Source organism: Canis aureus, chromosome 24 (assembly GCF_053574225.1).
Source record: "Canis aureus isolate CA01 chromosome 24, VMU_Caureus_v.1.0, whole genome shotgun sequence".
In the NCBI taxonomy this organism is placed as follows: domain Eukaryota; kingdom Metazoa; phylum Chordata; class Mammalia; order Carnivora; family Canidae; genus Canis; species Canis aureus.
Genome location: NC_135634.1, coordinates 29,369,729 through 29,388,979, shown reverse-complemented (window position 1 = coordinate 29,388,979; position 19,251 = coordinate 29,369,729). Strand labels below are relative to the sequence as shown.

General features: G+C 39.3%; 1 protein-coding gene across 1 annotated transcript in view; it reads right to left on the bottom strand.

The window, feature by feature from the left end:
- Positions 1-19,251, bottom strand: part of KIF13B (kinesin family member 13B) — a 199,302-nt gene that overhangs the window by 133,403 nt on the left and 46,648 nt on the right. The window contains exon 3 of the mRNA XM_077868673.1: positions 2,410-2,422. Coding sequence (XP_077724799.1) covers positions 2,410-2,422 — 13 coding nt within the window. The remainder of the gene's footprint in view (positions 1-2,409; positions 2,423-19,251) is intronic.

Genomic DNA, 19,251 nt, shown 5'->3' with positions numbered 1-19,251 from the left:
AGCTATCACAGGCTAAAGCACTATGTTGTCCATTACTAATCCTCCACAGGATTCCAAAACGAAATACGTAGCTGTCAAGAGTGGTGGCTCACTGTGTTAGCAATACTCCAACAGGGTTAGGACGAAAAGAAAAAGGAAGATGGAAGGTGGTCCCAAAGGACTGTGCATCACAATTCCTGGTAGGGGCTACTTTTCAAGCTAAAATTTGTCAGCCATAGTGAGAATCATTACTGCATGGTTAGAATAAATAAAATGTAAAGTTCAAATTAAGTTTCTTCTGTTCTGTTTTTTTTTTTTTTTTAAGATTTTTTTCATTTATTTGAGGGACAGAGTGAGTAAGAGACAGCACATGAGCAGGGGCAGAGGGAGAAATAATATCGCCTGCTGAGCAGGGAGCCCAACTCAGGGCTCGATCCCAGGGCCCTAGGGTTATGACTTGAACCAAAGGCAGATGCTTAACCAACTGAGACACCCAGGCGGCCCCCTGTTCTAGCTTTCAATTCTCATATCTTAAACTTTTATTTAATTCTGTTTTTAACAAGGTTAAGTAGACACTATATTACTTCTTTTTTTCTGTAAGCTTAGCTCTCACTTCAAAGGTGCCATCACCACATGGTGTGTAGTTATCAGAGAGTGGACTCTAAGTGGCACTCCTCTCTCAATTATTATGGGATTTTTCTTTTCTTTTTTTTTAATTTAGGAATTTCCTTAACAACTGCATTTCTAATTCTCAATTCCAGTAGAGAAGCTACCATTAAAATAACCATTAGAATAGCCAGTACAGGTGCTAGGCCCTGTTCATAGAGCACTGAGGTACAAACAAGTGGAGACCCTGATGGCTGGCAGGTGGGGAAGCTGGGATTAGGAACCAGCCTTTCCACCAGGGATCTGTTTATCACCAGGCTCTCCATCACTAGGCTGGATTGGCTCCATTCCCCCAAATTATATGAAAGCACCACAACCTGGTACAAAGTTAGGAACTACTGAACACTCAGTTCTCACTTACAATGCTGAATGATCCTCTTTAAGTTTTAGCAATTTTGCAATTATAGGAACCTTTAAACTGTTCTAGGAATCATCAGCCAAGGATTTCCTAAAGCAGATAAGCCCTTTTCTTTCTAAATATTATCCCTTTAAAATTAAATTTTTTTTCAAGTAACAGTAAGGAAATATTCATTGCACAAAGTCAACACAGAAACAAAAGGAAGGGATCCCTGGGTGGCGCAGCGGTTTGGCGCCTGCCTTTGGCCCAGGGCGCGATCCTGGAGACCCGGGATCGAATCCCACGTCGGGCTCCCAGTGCATGGAGCCTGCTTCTCCCTCTGCCTGTGTCTCTGTCTCTCTCTCTCTCTGTGTGACTATCATAAATAAATTAAAAAAAAAAAAAAAGAAACAAAAGGAAAAAATAAAGATCTCCCATTCACCAAGCATACCTCTTCTAGAAATAACTACTATGCTAGTAATGTGGTGTTGGTCCTTCATAATTTTTATGTCAAGTCAACATTTTCTCTAAATATCAAAACACAACTGAATTAAATAAAACATGAATAGTTTTTAAATGGTCATGTAATATTTCCTCACATCTTTACTGCAATCTCTGGTCTCTGGCTCCAACAAAAAAATCAGAAAACTGAAATAATCCAATACCTTTTCACAGAAGAGATAAAACTAATAAAGTTAATTTGACATATATAAAGAAATCCAGTGCCATATTAAACTATTAAAAAAAGTATTCAGTCCCAAAGAGCTCTGTCTATACATATTTTAGCAATAGAGAATGGAATTATAATTCAACCATAGACTCAAAAGCAAAATCCTAAGAATGTAGATAAAAATCTGAATTTCCTGACAAGTTCCAAGTAATGGCAGCAAATGGTCAATTCAAAAATACAGACCTTGTGCCCACTCTGGCACACCTCTAAATTCCTTAAGAGATACAAGAACTGATGGATTCCACTGAAGTTTCTTTAGAATCTGAGCTTAAATCTAAGATGAAAGCACATTTGCCTGACGAAACTGTGGGCCAGGGCAGCTTTCTGTTGGCCTAAGAATGTGTCCCCAGCTGTCTGGGGAACAACATGGATGAATCTGCCTAGCACGGTTTTGACCACAGTCTGGAACGACCAGTTTCAAGCCAATCCATGGTGAACAGCAGAGCACAAAAGGAATCTGTGTTGTAGTTGCCAAGAAACTGGCCAGAATTGGTCAAAGTACAAATACGGCTTTTCCATAAACCTCCAGTCCCTCCTATGCCAATAAGTGATTTCTGATTTATGAACAAGCTGACACTTTGCATTACTTTTACAAAAGTGACAGAGAGAAAATATTTTTGAGAAGAAAATTACCAGTATTTCAAAAATATGCACATAAGACCCTTAGAAGCATTGCATAATAAACCAAATCTCTTACCTTTGGCTGGCTTCTGCATTTCCAAAAGAGATGTCATTGTGGATATGAAAGAAGAGGGAGAGTTAATTTTGGTTAGAAAACAATTTTGAAGGCTAAAATGATAATAAATATCTTATAAATTTTTATTAACTTTGAAATCAAATAGTAATTTAAAATAAAGGAAAAATTAATATCTACTAACTAGTAGGGTAAAGTCCTTAATTATAGAAAACTTGTACCTCTCAGGAAGAAGAAACATTATCTAAGCACTGGATAATTTTTTTTTTTTTTTTTTTTTTTTTAGCACTGGATAATTTTTAAAGTCCTAATATTTCTGCCTTCTGCATTCTGCTTATTCTTGTATCAGTCTTATAAATACACAATTTAAAGTCTTTACTTTTTAAATCATCTGATTTCACTTCCAAGTAGTCCTCTCTCCTTTGATATAGCAGCAGCTCACTAGATAGGCCCTTCTATAAAAAAATGAATTCTGGGCAGCCTGGGTGGCTCAGTGGTTTAGCGCTGCCTTCAGCCCAGGGCCTGATCCTGGAGACCCGGCATCAAGTCCCACGTTGGGCTCCCTGCATGGAGCCTGCTTCTCTCTCTGCCTGTGTCTCTGACTCTCTCTCTCTCTCTCTCTCTCTCTCTCAATCTCTCTCTCGTCTCTCATGAATAAATGAATAGAATCTTAAAAAAAAAAAGGGGGGGGGGGATCCCTGGGTGGCGCAGCGGTTTGGCGCCTGCCTTTGGCCTGGGGCGCGATCCTGGAGACCCAGGATCGAATCCCACATCGGGCTCCCGGTGCATGGAGCCTGCTTCTCCCTCTGTCTGTGTCTCTGCCTCTCTCTCTCTCTCTCTCTCTCTCTCTGTGACTATCATAAATAAAAAAAATAAAAAAAAAAAAGGCGAATTCTGCTCTGGCTAAGGAAAAACGGTTAAATTACAGAAACAACTAATTTTTTGCCAGTGAATTACTACTTACTGAATTACTCACTTATCACTTATTGATCTATGCTTATCCAGGTGCTTCTAACCTCCCTCACCCCAAAACTATGACTCAAACTTCCTCAGAGTACAGAGATATAACTAAACCCAGTATACTTTTGAGATAGTTTTAAACTTAGAGAAAAGTTTCAAGAAAATCACAAAGAACTCCCTTCACCCAAATTCACCAAGTGTTAACATCACCACAGCAACTATATCATTCTCCCCTCCTCCATATACAGATATGTACACATACATATTAGTTTTCTCCTAATCATTTGAGAGTAAGCTGTAGACATGTCCCTTAGTGCTAAACACTTCAGGGTCTAATTCCTCAAAACAATTATGTTCACTCTTGTAACCATGGTACAATGTCAAAATCAGAAAATTTAAGAATAAAAGAAAGGACTTGAGACAAAAACAATAACTGAAGCTTTAGGAATCACTGCTCTCTCCCCGAGGATCAAAAGGCCAACTCAAACCTAAAACTTGAAAGTAAACTGAACACAGAAGTGCTTCCTTCTAATTGTCCATACAACTTCCTGTCCCTCTGTCTCCTAATAAATTTTCTTCTAAAAAAAAATTAGTACATATTTGCATCGAATGATTTCAGATAAGGACACTAAAGCACCAAAGAAAGTCTACCAAAAAACGACACTTGCCTAATAGATCCTGAGGTGATGGCCAATGTGGCTGACATATAAAAGCAAGTAATTTCTCTGGAGTAAAAGATACAGAAAAACTGCCCAACAAAAAGGTCCTGTAAGATGCTGTTTGAGGTCACTGACATATGCTGTCATCTTTGTGCTTTTCTTTTTTGTTTTTCCAAGTTTTGTCAGTTGTGTTGTTGAATACACACAATGTTAATTAATGTAACACAATGTTACGTTAATTTCAGGCGTACACCTAGTGACTGCGCAAGTGTATATATATACAGTAGTCGCGCTCTGCACAAGTGTGCCTACCATCTGTCACCACACTATGCTATATCCCCTATGCTGTGCCTTTCATCCCCATGACTTACTCATTTGGTAACAAGAAGCCTGTATCTCCCTTCACCCGTTTTGCCCAACCACCCCCCTTCCCTTTGGCAACCATCAATTTGTTTTCTATATTTATAGCTCTGATTCTGCTTTTTGTTTATTTATTCATTTAATTTGGTTTTTTTAGATTCCACATATGAGTGAAATCATATGGTATTTGTCTTTTTCAGTCTGTCTTCCAGTTTTACAGAGGAGAAACTCAAGGCTCAGAAAAGTTAAATGACCTGTCCAAGACACAATAATAAGCAGGGATGGGATAGAAAACTAGGTCTTCTGACTCCCAAGTCCATGTTCCTCCCTCTTCCATCCACACTGATCAAAACAGCCTCATCAAGTTTCTTCTAGACTTAATCTATGAGTCATACATTAACAACTGTTCTTGCTAACAGAAACCTTTCCCAATGTATTAATTTCCTCCATTCTAATTATTACCAATAAAAGGTTACCACCTGGTGCTTATGCCAGTAGAAGTTTACATATTCATCATATTTACAAAACTCCAGACTGGTCTTTTTCTGAAGAAAAAATAATATATTTAGTATGATATTTCCAGCTTAAATAAAATATCTTATACAAAAATCAGCTCTTCCTAAGAGACAATCAACAAATACAAAATTCAGTAATACAGGACACATCACAGAAGAATCCATGAGACTAACCTGGATATAGAACCTAATAATAAAAACAGAAACAAACCAGTAAATTAATTACAGAGCTAAGTTTCCAGCTAGGGATTCTAGTGACTACAGCAGTTAAGCTCAAATAACCTACAGAGCTACTGGAAACCCAAAGATGTAATTACAGCTCCGTACAAAAATAAATACGTAAATTAATTAATTAAACAAAACCTTCCAAAGTATAGTTGCAATCCAATATATGGTAATGGCTAACTTCTCCCCAAATCCCTTATTTAGAAACCTCAGCTATTCAGCTCACAGCGGAGATTTAGGAAGCAAAGAAGACCAGCCCCTGACCAATCAAGAGAGCCATCACAAAGTAAAACCATGAAAGTCTTAGTTTCTCTCAGCTGAGTTGAATTACTTTTTGTTGTTGTTGCTTAATTTCATTTTAAATACCTTCAGGCTCACAAAACATTCCAAAAATAGTACAAAGAATTTCTGTGTACCCTTCACCCAGCTTCCCCAAAAGTGATGTCTTACATAACCAGTCATTACAATCAAAACCAGGAAACTAATCATCAACACAAAACTTACTAAATAATCTAGAGCCAACTTTATATAAACATTTTGCCCATTGTTTTCCACTGATGTCCCTTTTCTGTTCCAGGATCACACCTTGCATGCAGTTGTCTGTTTCCTCCCATCTGGGACAATCTCTCTCCCATGACTGACACTTGAAGAGTAAGTGTCTTTCAATGTGGGTTTCTCTAATGCTTCCTCCTAACTAAATTCAGGTTATGCATTTTGACAAGCACAACACTACAGGTAATGTTACACCCTTCTCAATGCCTCATACCAGAAGGCACATGACGGTGTCCATCCATGTCTCAAAACTGATGATGGTTACTCTGTGATCACTTGCTTATGGCTTCATCTACTAGGTTTCTCTGCTGTAATATTACTAGTTTCCCTTCATACACTTTTCTTGTTGGGGGAGACCTTGAGACTATATAAATACCATTTCTCATCATACTTTCACTCACGAATTTGAGCATCCATTGATAAATCTTCCCTACAACAATTACTGTTACCCAAATGGTGACTACTTTTAGTTACTGGAAATATTAACAGTGCAGGTGGACCGACATGGACAGATGTGGTTTTTAGGAAGAGGTCAACTTGAGAAACAAATGATTTAGCTGCATAGTTTGAGCAGAACAGTTATCTATGAAGGAGCTACTCATCTTCTTTTTACTGACCTGGCTTAGGAGTACAGCTCACTTCTCATTTAAATAATACATTATAACATAAAATTAAGTCCAGTTACACTTTTGATTTTTTAAATGCCACAATATGAAGAAGGAATTTAATGATTATTTTTTAAAGAGGTTTCTTTTTTAAAAAGATTTTATTTATTTATTCATGAGAGACACAGAGAGAGAGAGAGAGAGAGAGAGGCAGAGACACAGGCAGAGGGAGAAGCATCCATGCATGATGTGGGACTCAATCCCAGGACCCTGGGATCACAACCTGAGATGAAAGCAGACATTCAACCACTGAGCCACCCAAGCACCCCTAGTGATGATTTTATATAAGTTACTGATCTCTGGAAATTTTTGTTGATACTTCTGACCATACAAAAATAAAATCAATATTGGGTCCAAAATAAACCACACAGTATTCTGTACGTGTAAAACACAAAGCAGTATCAGTAGAACAAGTTACAAATCAATTCCTGCTGTCCAACTACCAAAATTGAACATCCTATCTAAATATCAACACCTCCTTTAATTTTAAAGATTTCTTTAAGTTTCTGAAACCTTCAAATTAGAAATATTTGGAATCTCTATTTTAACAGGCTCTCTCTTCAACCCACTCCATAACGGATGTATACATCACAAAGAGCTTATTCTGATACAGCCATACTACGTAATGATATTGTTTCTGTTTCAGACTTAGCTGGCAGTACCAGCAACCAAACAACAATCTGTCTGATGATCATTTTTTCTTGGTCACCCATCCCCGATGTGCTTTCTGTAAAAGGAATAAAGCTAATCTGACTACAAATTTCAGCAATGACTCACAAAAGAGTCAATCTTTGCTTATCTCACCAGCTTTAATAAGTATAAACATCACCAAAAGCCCTGTTAATTATTTTGACACTTGGAGTACTCTGTTCATTTTTGAAGACTAAATTTTAAAAGCATTATTGAGGGATCCCTGGGTGGCACAGCGGTTTGGCGCCTAGCTTTGGCCCAGGGCGCAATCCTGGAGACCCGGGATCGAATCCCACGTCGGGCTCCCTGCATGGAGCCTGCTTCTCCCTCTGCCTGTGTCTCTGCCTCTCTCTCTCTCTCTCTCTCTGTGACTATCATAAATTTAAAAAATAAATAAATAAATAAATAAATAAATAAATAAATAAATAAATAAATAAATAAATGCATTATTGATAAAGTAGAATATTTTGCAGAACAGCACTGAGGATGTAGAAGGGTTTGAAAACACTACCACTGAAAGGGTAGATTAAAGAGCTGGAAATATGTAGCCTGGTGCAGGGAAGACTCAAGGAAGACATGATGTCATCTTCAGATTGGAGGGGGCTCACACACTTGGGAGCAGGAGGAGAAGCAGACTTATTCTAGGTCAATTGAGAGGCTGAATTTGATAGAACCCACTGGAGAAGGCTAAAAGAAGAGGAATATCTCTCTAATACAAGAATAATTAGCACTCTGTTAAACAGCCAGCTCCCCATGAGTGGAACTACATAACAAGAGAAAAGTAGCTGATGAGGATGTTGCAGGAGTGAGAAGTTATACACCAAACCACTCATAGAACTCTTTTCATCTAGAATAAGAACACGAACACCAAGTATTCAGCAAGTTCTATTTCTGGTTATTTTTAGCACTGACACTTGCTGACCCCTGGTACATCAGAGGTAAACCAAGTTACTGGTCAAGCATCATCTCCTACATCACAGCCCAAGAAGATCCCTCCTCTCCAGCAAGCTAATGTACTTCCTGTATTCCACAGACCTACACTCATAATGCCACTCCCTCTGACAACTCTGTTTATCCAAGCCTTACCGCCTATGAGAAAAACTCAGATCAAACTCTAGCTCCCTTTAAGAAACCTTCCACAAGAAACCCCAGCAAAAAGTAAGTTTTTTCCTCCCCTAATTCCTTCGAGTCAAAACTATCTCTAGTGCTCACATACTACCTATCATTTGGTCACATGGTCACATTTTTAATACATGGGTCATCTCCTCAGCTAGACTATAAGAGGTATACATAGTATACCTCTCTGCCTATATCAGTATCCAACACAAGGCTCTTTGTTATTCAGCAAGTACTGTTTTAAGCTCTTCCTATAGCCTGGCCCCTGCTTCTGTTTTATCTGCAATCTGGCACTGTCTGCCTTTTGGCCACACTGACCACCTCTAATTGGCCCAAGGTGCCCAGTTTCCTAGATTTTCTTTCTGCCTTGAAATCTTAAGAGGCTAACTCCTATCCATACATCATTTCTCAGCTTAATTATTATTTCCCTACCTCTATCTTTCTTAAGCATCCAATCTATATTAGGTCCCTTATGTTATTCTCAATCGCACTTATTCCTAATAGAATAAAACCATTCCCATCACCATCTCTGCTCTGTAAAATCGTTCCCCAAACAATAAAGCAAAGAACGAATACAGACTCCAATCAAGTGAGGAGATATTTATAATGAAATACATTACATGAAGACAGAAAATGCATCCAGGGAATGTAAAAGAAGATTAGAAATGGGCAGTGCTGAGTATCCCAGAAGTTGAGTGGGGAGGGGGGCCCTTAAAAAACAGAAGAGCTTTTGGGTCACTATCTCTGATATGCAGTCCTTGCTTTAAATCAAGAGAAAAGACAGTTTGATTATCTTCTATTAGAATCTTCCACCCACGCAAACTACAACTGGTTGAGAATAGAGGAACATCCAAAACATATGGCCAATGAACCACAACTGGCATATTTCACAATCACAAAACTTTAGAAGTATGAAAATCCTTGTTTATAAATTCCACACTTTCATTACCAATACTGGGATAGTGTAATTCAAAAAATATACTCACTATTAACTCAGTCATTTGTAAATCACCTACTTCTTTCTGTCTGTCAAACATACAAGCACAATAAGTTTTAATCTACTGTCCACTTGAGCTCTAAGAAACTTTAAATCTGGCCAAAGAATTAAATGAATATAGATGTACTTGGAGATGGGGGGTTGTGAAATATATTCATATCTATGTTAATAAAATAGTATATATTCATTTTAATAATTACATGTTAAAATAACTTCAAGGTACACAATAGACTAGGATAGATTACTGAAAGACTAACCTTAGACTCCAAGCAAGGAAAATTCTTAGAATTACTTCTCTCAGTTTTTGTGATTATCTTTGATTTCTAATTTTATGAACCCATATTTCTCCAGTTTTACTGTGTTGGATTTCTCCTTGATTGGACTGGATTTACAGGAAAAAGTTTTAGCTGAGTATGAAATTAACTCTCCTGTCCCCTTACTCTCTCTATGCAGATCCAGACTTCAGCCTCTAAACCAGAAGTACATACTGAAGGTCCCATAGGCCAAAATACAGCCCACAGCTGTCTTTTGTTTAGTCCTCACAGTATTGACCAAAAGTCAAAAATCATAAGATTCCACATTAAGAATTCTCTTAAAATTCGGAGGATCTGGAAACACGAGGCCTAAATCCCCACACATAAACAGGGGCTACATCTCAACTACTGCCATCTTCCACATGTATCTATCTGCTAGGTAGCAGCAGTTTTAAATTCCTACTATTCAGAAAGAAAGTCGAACAGGGTTTTATTTGTACTCAAAGAAAATGAAGGCTTGCAAATTCACAAAAATAAAGAGAATGTTTCTAAATCCAATCCCAAGAACCTAAAGCAGAGGGCCTTCACAATTCTATCAGATTCTCCCCACCCAACTAAATAAGACTTTGATATCTCCACACACAATCCTGGCTATCAAGGAATCCCAAACTCAAATGTCACATGTCATTAGGTTTAGTAGCTATAAAAAAGAATTAAATGGCTTACAATCTTCAGTGGCTCAGCTGGTTAAGCATCTACCTTCCACTCAGGTCATGATCTCAGGGTCTTAGGATCCAGCCCCACATCGGGCTCTCTGCTCACCAGGGAGTCTGCTTCTTCCCCTCCCTCTCCCTTTGCGCTCTCCCTCTCTCAAATAGAGTGAAATTTTTAAAAAATAAAGAAAATCAGAGTTAAAAAAAAGATTAAAACTAAAGCTTATCTTCACTATGAGCAGGAACAGGCCTAGAATTCAGACTTGAAGTGGAAAGGCTGTGGACTTCAAGGGAAAAAAGAGCACATGTATCATGCCTGCTATCCATATATTCCTGCATGCTCAATTTTGACTCATGAAGCAATCTTAACTTGGTTTATGTCAGCAAGCAGGTTGAGAAAAACTGTAATTTCTAGCTCATTACTATAATTACTCTCCAAATCCATTGCTTAGCAAAGATCTCCTTAGCTTCCTTAAGTAGAAACTCAATTTACAAGCATTCCCCAACTAAATACTTCACTGCTTACAAGAGTAAAAACTGCTTAGCTAACTAACTGAAGATTGCTGTGTTTATCCTTCTCCTGAGACATGATTTTCATCTTTGAAATCTCTCTCAAACCCATCCCCTCTTCCCTTGTCACATTCACTCTTTCCTTCAGCAGCATTTACTGAATATCTACGATAAGCCAGGTCCTAATCTCAGTACTGGCAAACTGCATTGAACAAATCAGACAAAAATCCCAGCTCTCTAAAGAGCTTAAATTCTACTACAATTGAATGAATGAATAATGAATGAATAAATGAAGGAAGGAATATGTAACACAGTAAGTGCTACGGGAAACAAAATAAAGCAGGTAAGAGGAGTATGGAGTGAAGCTGAGGTTGGTGTGGTTTTTTTTTTTAAAGATTTTATTTATTTATTCATGAGAGACAGTGAGAGAGGCAGAGACACAGAAGGAGAAGCAGGCTCCTCAATGGGAGCTCAATACAGGACTCGATCACTAGACCCGGGATCACACCCTGAGCCAAAGGCAGATGCTCAACCACTGAGCCATGCAGGCAGGCATCCTTGGGGTTGACATTTTAAACAGGATGGTCAGGAGAGGCTTTGTGGAGTGGTGTTTGCACAGAGGCCTATGGGAAGTAAGAAAGCATATGGAGAGGCAGCAGACACAGTGACGCCCTACTTTTTCATCCACCTCTAGGTCTACCTATTACATAGCTTTCTAACTGTGCTCATGCTGCCTCCTATCTCTTCTCTGCAACTACTCATCCACTATGTAGCTAAACTACATGACTCAGCAGGTCATAATTCTGCCCAAAACCCTTCATTCGCTCCCTATCCCCTAGAAGATAAAATCCACTCCTCGGGATCCCTGGGTGGCACAGCAGTTTGGCGCCTGTCTTTGGCCCAGGGCGCGATCCTGGAGACCCGGGATCGAATCCCACGTCGGGCTCCCGGTGCATGGAGCCTGCTTCTCCATCTGCCTGTGTCTCTGCCCCTTTCTCTCTCTCTCTCTATCATAAATAAATAAAAATTAAAAAAAAATAAAATAAAATCTTAAAAAAAAAAATCCACTCCTCAAGCAGAAAAGGCTCTGATGCACATTTGTGCCCATTCCATAAATGTTAAATATCATCATTATTGTGATTTGATTAATGATGCAATGTTAACTTAGGGTTTAACCTCTTCCTACCTCCCAAGCCTCAGTCTCCTACTGCTCCCCCCCACCCCACCCCCACCGCCCAGTACTCTTGTACTTTACACATACTTGGACATGTCACATCCTTCAGGTTTGGTTACTTCTATACTTTCAGTGACCTGTGTACTTTTCCCACTTCTCGCCTGGTGACGGCCTACTTGTCCAGAAAACCAAAAAAGTATCTTCTCCATCCATTTTTGGGAGCTCTTCTTTCCTAAGAAAGTGTATTATAGCTGTATTTCCTCCCCTTGACTATGAGCTCCTTGAGAGCACAGGGCAGCGTTTCATCCTTCGTTTTCCTAGTGCCTGATATTTGGTAGGCACTCAACAATGCTTTCTGGAATCTACCATCAGATGATGAGCTTGTATAAATTGTTCAGGTCTCAAATTAACTCCCAATTTACACTAACCCCAGGGTCTCTATAATTATTCTAGTGTCGCAATACACGACCAAAAAAAATTGCTATTAGATACATATAGTAATTTTTAGCCAGATCAGAATACCATTTATCCACTATTCAAAATATATTTGAATCAGAAACAAAACATGCCTCCAGAAACAGGAAAAAAACAAAAAAAGATGCCACACTTTTCTCTATAGAGGAAACCAGGACTAGGCCACCTGGGTGGCTCAGTCAGTTAAATACCTAACTCTCAATCTCAGCTCAGGTCATGATCTCAGGGTCGCGAGTTCAAGCCCTGTGTTGGGCTCCATGCCTTTAAAAAAAGCGGGCGGGGAGGGAGGGCGGAAAGCACCTGGGTGGCTCAGTCAGTTGAGCATCTACCTTCAGGTCTGGTCATGATCCCAGGGTACTGCGATGGAGCCCTGCATCAGGATCCCTGTGCTCAGTGGGTAGCCTGCTTCTCCCCCTGCCCCTCCCCACCCCTGCTCATGCACACACTCTCTATCTCAAATAAATAAATAAAGTCTTTAAAAATAAAAAAGAAATTAAATAAGGAAGAAGTCTTTCCCCTTGAGAAGCTCTTCATGTTCATCATGAAAAACATTGTAAGCCATTATTATCCTCCATCGATTTTTACCCTATTAGGGAAATAAGATGTGTTTTAGAAAGCTTTATATAAAAAAAAACTTTTGAAATGATAAAAAGTTCAATCTTTTTTGCTATTGAATGAGCTTATTCCTCAGTATTACAGAATGTTGACTCATCTAGCATATCACCTCCCATAATACTGCATAATAATGGTAACATATTTATGTGTTTAAACACATTTGCATATATACTTGTTAACAGTGACTCCTACAGTATAAGGAAGAATGTAATAGTAAAAAATTCACAGGAACAAAATATTGTATTATAGTAACAAAATCAGGAAATTGTTAAATATGCATGAAAATAATTGAGATCTTTGGTCCATGGACGGGCCTTAGTAGGTCTCAGTAGGTCTCAATTCCTGAAATTGTTTTTCTGGGCAGAGGAGCTATAACTTTCAGATTCTCTAAATAGTCTATAACCCAAAAAAGGTTAAGAAGGAGCACTGTTTTCCTAAAAGCTATGGAGCTTCATGTCCTAACCCACGTCTGGCTTGAAAGACGGAATATACAAATGGATGATGGCCAGACCATATATGATACTAAAACCCACAACTTCTGTGGCAATTGACCCAGAACAGTCAGGAATTGGTCAATGACTGCCAGCTTCCCCCTCCCCCCCCCCTTTTTTTTGGCCCTGATTGCAACTCAGGACCATCCAGAAAAAAGCCAAATATACTCCCAAACCAAACACATATGACACCTGCTTCTAGTTAACCTGTTGCTGGCTTCCTCATGCCAGCAAGCTCCATCAGAAGCACACCTGAAGTCCTCCTTTTTGTTTTCCTTTTTCTTTTTTTTAGTATAAAGCTTTTGTGCTCCTCTGCCTGCCTTTGAGTCTCTGCCAAAACCAAGTGACAGTAGCAGACTCCCTTGCTATGGTAAACATTGAACAAATAGCCTCTATTCTCATTTGCATGGTCTTAGTTTAATATCCACAGATCAGCTAACATTTTAGATAAGAAATAAGAAAGCTCCAATATAAATGAAAGGCACCAGAACAATAAGAAAATAACACTACCTTGCAAATTTATCTGTAATAAGATACTCTGAAAAGAAACCAAAAAGGAATGACCATAGAAGGAGGAAAACCAGGTGAGAGAGGCATCACAGGAAAAAGAAAGTTTCAAGAAGGAAGGAGCATAAGCAGTATCCAACACTATCGAGAGAGCAAGCAAATTAAGGAGGGAGGGGCAGAAGGCTCCTTTTGGTCTGTCTCCCAGTTGTTTTCTTTAAAGGTCTTGTTTATTTATTTGAGAGAAAGAGCACAAGCAGGGGGAGCAGCAGGCAGAGGGAGAGAGAGAAGCAGGCTCTCCATTGAACAGAGAGCCCTGTGGGGCTCAATCCCAGGACCCTGGGATCAGACCTGAGCCAAAGGCAGACACTTAACTGATTGAGCCACCCACATGCCCCTGTCTCCCAATTTTGATGCGGACTCAGCCACTCCTCATTTATTTTCTGTGGCTTACAGTGGACCAACCTACCAAAGCCTCAGAAATTCAAGAAAAAGCTCCACCCATCTTGTGGTGCATCCCAGATTGGCATTAGTTAAATGTCACAAAGGCTTGCAAAGGGCAGGTTAACACAGCAGGACTGGGACTCTTAAAGTCCACTTTAAAGACCAAAGAGCTGCTTTAATTACACTCCTAGAGCTCATTTCCCCTGTGATTCTGTGAGACAGCTTCCCACTCAGACTCTCCTCCCCAGGTAGGATATAACTGCAAGATACTTATGTTGCTTCTCTTCTTTTATAGCTAGTCACCAAAATGTGGCACAAGCTTTGGGCAAGTACCTAGATGGTGAGCCCTGAGAGCCATGAAGCTGTGGAATCGGTAGTCAGACTACAGTGGATCAAGGAATGAATGAGAAGTATAATTAAAACACAAAGTATTGTTTTATTTGAAAGTTTGCTAGATCTTGAAAGTTCTCATCATGAGGAAAAAAAATTATAACTGATGATAGATGTTAACTAGACTTATTGTGGTGAAGTTAGTAATACATACAAATATGAAATCATGTACACATAAAACTGATATATGTCAGTTATATCTTTAAAAAAAGAGCCCTCTGGGCTCTAAAATAAAAATTTTTAGAAATATTATTCATTATACCTTTTTTTGATTGCCAAAAAGCATGAATTCCAGGTACCTTTTCAGAGCACAAAGCCAGTCCTGTAAGCCATCCCCCCTACACAGAAGGCTGTGTGGCTAAATGTTTCTGTAAGGAACACCAACACAGGAGTTTTTTCTGATCCTTTCCAGGTGAGGTCATACCCAAACACACTCAATACCACTGTTAGCCTCACTGCCCAAGATAATACCCCCAGGAAACACCTCATTCCCCCCAAATTTATAGGAAAATTTATTTTGTTTAGTTTGACAGAAACAAAACGTGTGTGGCAGACAACATTTGTTTCAACAAACTAATGAGAACCCAAAGGAAATATCTGGTCTTAAGATATTTACTAATACAAGTTCCTGAGACAGCCTCCTACCATGGTGATTCAAAATAACATGAAGGGCCTTTTTCCTTTCTTATTAAATTTATTTGACCCCTTTTTGAATGGGGGATATAAAAAAATTTCCACCAAGTCTTCATCAACATATGAGGTACAACTGGAGTACAAATGTTTCAGAATAACAGCATTATTTTCATTTGCTCCAGCAATTTACATTCTACCTCCAGCTGAAAGAAGAGGCTGAGGAAGACTTGTGTCATGTGAAGGTAGACTACTGGCCATGCCACACAGTTGTATGTCTGCATACTTCACAAAGGCAGCTGGCCCAGAGGTTCAGTGGGAGCTAAAACACAGATCCTGCTATAAGGACCAAGCAGTAAACAGGTCATAGCAAAGCAAGGGGCTCAAAGACAAAGGCACTATTTGCTTTTCCTAAGGCTAGGACAGCTCAGAAGGGATGCCTGTTCCTTACTGGCCTGGTCAGAGGGGTACCTTCTCTTAATTTGCACAGAAGCACTATTTGCTATGAAAGCCCTGCAGGGTACTCTGACTTCCAATAATTGTCTGCCATGGGAGCTACAGGAAATGTGTCTCCTCAATATTCAACAAGGTAAGCTAATATAAATCTGAAATTCTAGCCAAGACTTAGAATAACTGGTTCTATCTAGCTCTATCACAAACAAGAAAACTACACAAAAGATATGAAACAATGTTTTCATAAAATGGGTAACAGGCAATGTGGGATTATGATCTTGGGGAGAAGGCAAACAAGTGAATGGGGACCCTACAACTGCCCAGGCTTTCTACCTAGAGATACTTTGTACAGGAAGAGGGAGCCAAGCCAGGAACAGGTTGGCCTGGGCAGAGAGGGTAAGATTGGATGTCTGAGGCAGCTGGAATTTGCTGGCCAGAGAGAAGGAACAGTCCAGAGGAAGAACTCCAGGAATGTGCAGGGGGCCCAACACTGTCTCTGATTGAATACTAAATTGCATACACAGAAGGGGAGAAGCCAACAGGCCATAAAACTACCTGGTAAAGAACTACTGCTGGAGAGTTAGGTATACCCTGAACAATTTGCAGAGTTCACACAGGACTCAGAGACATGTGTTCCAACCAGCCACAGTGGACAGATCTCTTTGAACACTAGAGGAGCATTTGATAGAGAGCCCAAAAAGGCCACAATTTAGGTGTACAGCTAAACTTGCCCTAGAATAAAGGCTGCTCTAGCCCCAATCTAACAGAGCTTAAAAACAGGCCAAGATCCAGCTGATCCACAAGTAGATTATCCATGCTTTGAGAACATTCCCGTCACTCCAAAAAGTTCCCTCATGACTGACTGCAGCCAATTCCAGGACCTACTCCCAGCCCCAGGCAACCGCTCATCTGCTTTTTGTCTTTCATCTTTTCTAGACATTTCAAATAAATGGAAGCCTACAATGTGTGGTCTTTTGTATCTGGTGTCTTTCACTTACTATGTTTTTGAGGTTCATCCGTGTTGCAGCATGTCATTGATTCTCAGTTCCCTTTTATTGCTGCTGAATAGTATTTTGTTGAACTGATTCTGTTCATCAGTTGATAAGAATTTGGATTGTTTGTGGCTTGGGGCTATTATGAATAGTGCTGCTGTGAACATTCAAGAATGAGTCTTTGTGTAGACACTTATTTTTATCTCTCTTGAAGAGATGCCTAAGAGAAGAAATGTCAGGTCACAGGGGAGTGTGTTATCTACCTTTCCAGGAGACAATCAAACTGTTTTCCAAAGTATTAGTACTGCTTTACATTCCTGCCAGCAACAAGTGAGAGCTACTGCTGCTCTACATCCTCACCATCACCGAGTATTATCTGTCTCATATATAGCCATTCAAGGGGCATAGAGTGGCCTCTCACTGAGGTTTTAATTTACATCTCCATAATGACCAATGAGGTTGAGTCTTTCAAGAAGTGTTTGTTTCACTGTAGAGAACAGAAAAATTCTCATAATTGAGTTTCTATCCTTACTTTAAGACTACTATAAGGATTGACAAACTGCTGGTCAAATCCACACTTTTTCTTTATTCTCTTTCATACTTATTTCTCTGTACTATTTCTAACTATTATTTCATTCATTTCTTCTCTCTCTTAAACCACTTCTGAGCCACTTCACAGTCTTTGTGTAGACATTTTTATTTCCCTTGGATAGCTAGGTCACATCGTCAGCATATATTTAACTTCACCTTTAATACTTTTTTATGGTCCATATGTGCAAAACTCCCCACTCAAAATTTAGACCAACCTTTTTTGGACCAAGCTCAACATATATACATTAATTTTAATAAACTGTATTTAATTTCTCACGTCCACACGATGACTCAACACATATACTAAATCACTATGCTAGAACAAGTCTTTATTGCTTTCTCGCCAATTTCTATTTAAGCATCTATGATCAGATGGTACCATGCACTTAAATCCTCAAGTAGCACAAGACAGTGGATAAAATAACAATACACTAGACATCAAAGACACTGTCTTCATGGCATGTTGCTGGAAGAAAAAGTACTCTACACTAGCACTAAGTAGATACCCTTCTACAGGTTGTTTCTGCCTTTCACTAGCTTTATGATCCTAGTGGTCACTTAACCTCTTCGAACTTCTCTACTACTTCAGTAATCTGATGGAACCACTACTCCCTATATAACCAGCTTCACACTACTGTGCAATGTCATGTGTGTGCATGGCAGAAAGAACTCTGCTTGCAACTAAGCAGACTTGGGTTCAAATCTAGATCCAATAAAGGTTTGTGATCTTCCTGAGCCCAAGCATTATTGTAAGCGCATTCCATGTATTATTTTCTTTCATCCTCACTACAACCCTAAAGGATAAATCCTATTATTGTCTTCATTTTATAAGTGAGGAAACCAAGGCTTAGAAAGATTAAGTAACTTGCTCGAAGTCAACAATTAAACACCAGACTGGGGATTCAGATCGAGAAAGCAGCAGTACTCAGCTGGAGGAATAAAAACCTCACAGGTCTTGTGAGATCATAAACATTGCATTTTCTTTCCAGGACCAGGTTGCAAAAGGCAACTTTGTGCAGTGGATCTTCCTTCCCTGCATTAGTTTTTCATGGTTTTGCTTTGGTCCTCCTTCCCTCCCTCATAAAATCTGGTTTCCTGAAGAGGGAAACAAACCTTGAGGAAATAGGTTCCAGCCCCCAAGCCGACTAAGTGATATGTGGGGAATGGCGGGGGGCGGGGGGGAGATACAGGTGCAAAAGATTTATTTGTCAAGCCTACCTAACAAAAAGCAAAATACATCATTTTTTGTGCAACACAGCAGTGGGAACTGGGGGCAGGGGAGAGAGAACAAGGGAAATATCCTAGGAAAGAAAAAAAGCACCTACATCCTTTGTTTATTGTAAGACCCAAGATAAAACGAACAAACTCTTAAATAGTCATGCCTTCAGATTTTATGGCATTCTTCAACTGGGCTAAAATGTTTTGAAGAAAGCAGCAGCAATCTTTGAATGCATTAGCTTGAAGGACAAAAAAGCACTGGGAGTTTCTGAATGCAAATTTAGACTTTTAGAAATAAAAAATAAATGAGGATATGAATTCTTAAATTTAAAGCTCATTTTGCATACAACATAGAGATAACCAGTACACACAGAGGAGGCTTACTGGCAAATTAGTTTCACGCTCTCACCTTCAGATACAAGTGTGCCTACAGACAACCAGATAAATTACCCAAATATTAATCAGTATTCCCCTGTCCCCGCAGTGTTGAAAGGAGACCTGCCTAAGGAACTTGCTTGTGTAAAACAGATGAAATTATTTTTTAAGCATTCAACAAGTTTAAGTCTGTATTTTTCATATCTTTATTAACACAAGAAGCTACCTTTTGTTACTGTGTGGCAAATACCTGGCATACTTTAGCTCTGATCCTCACA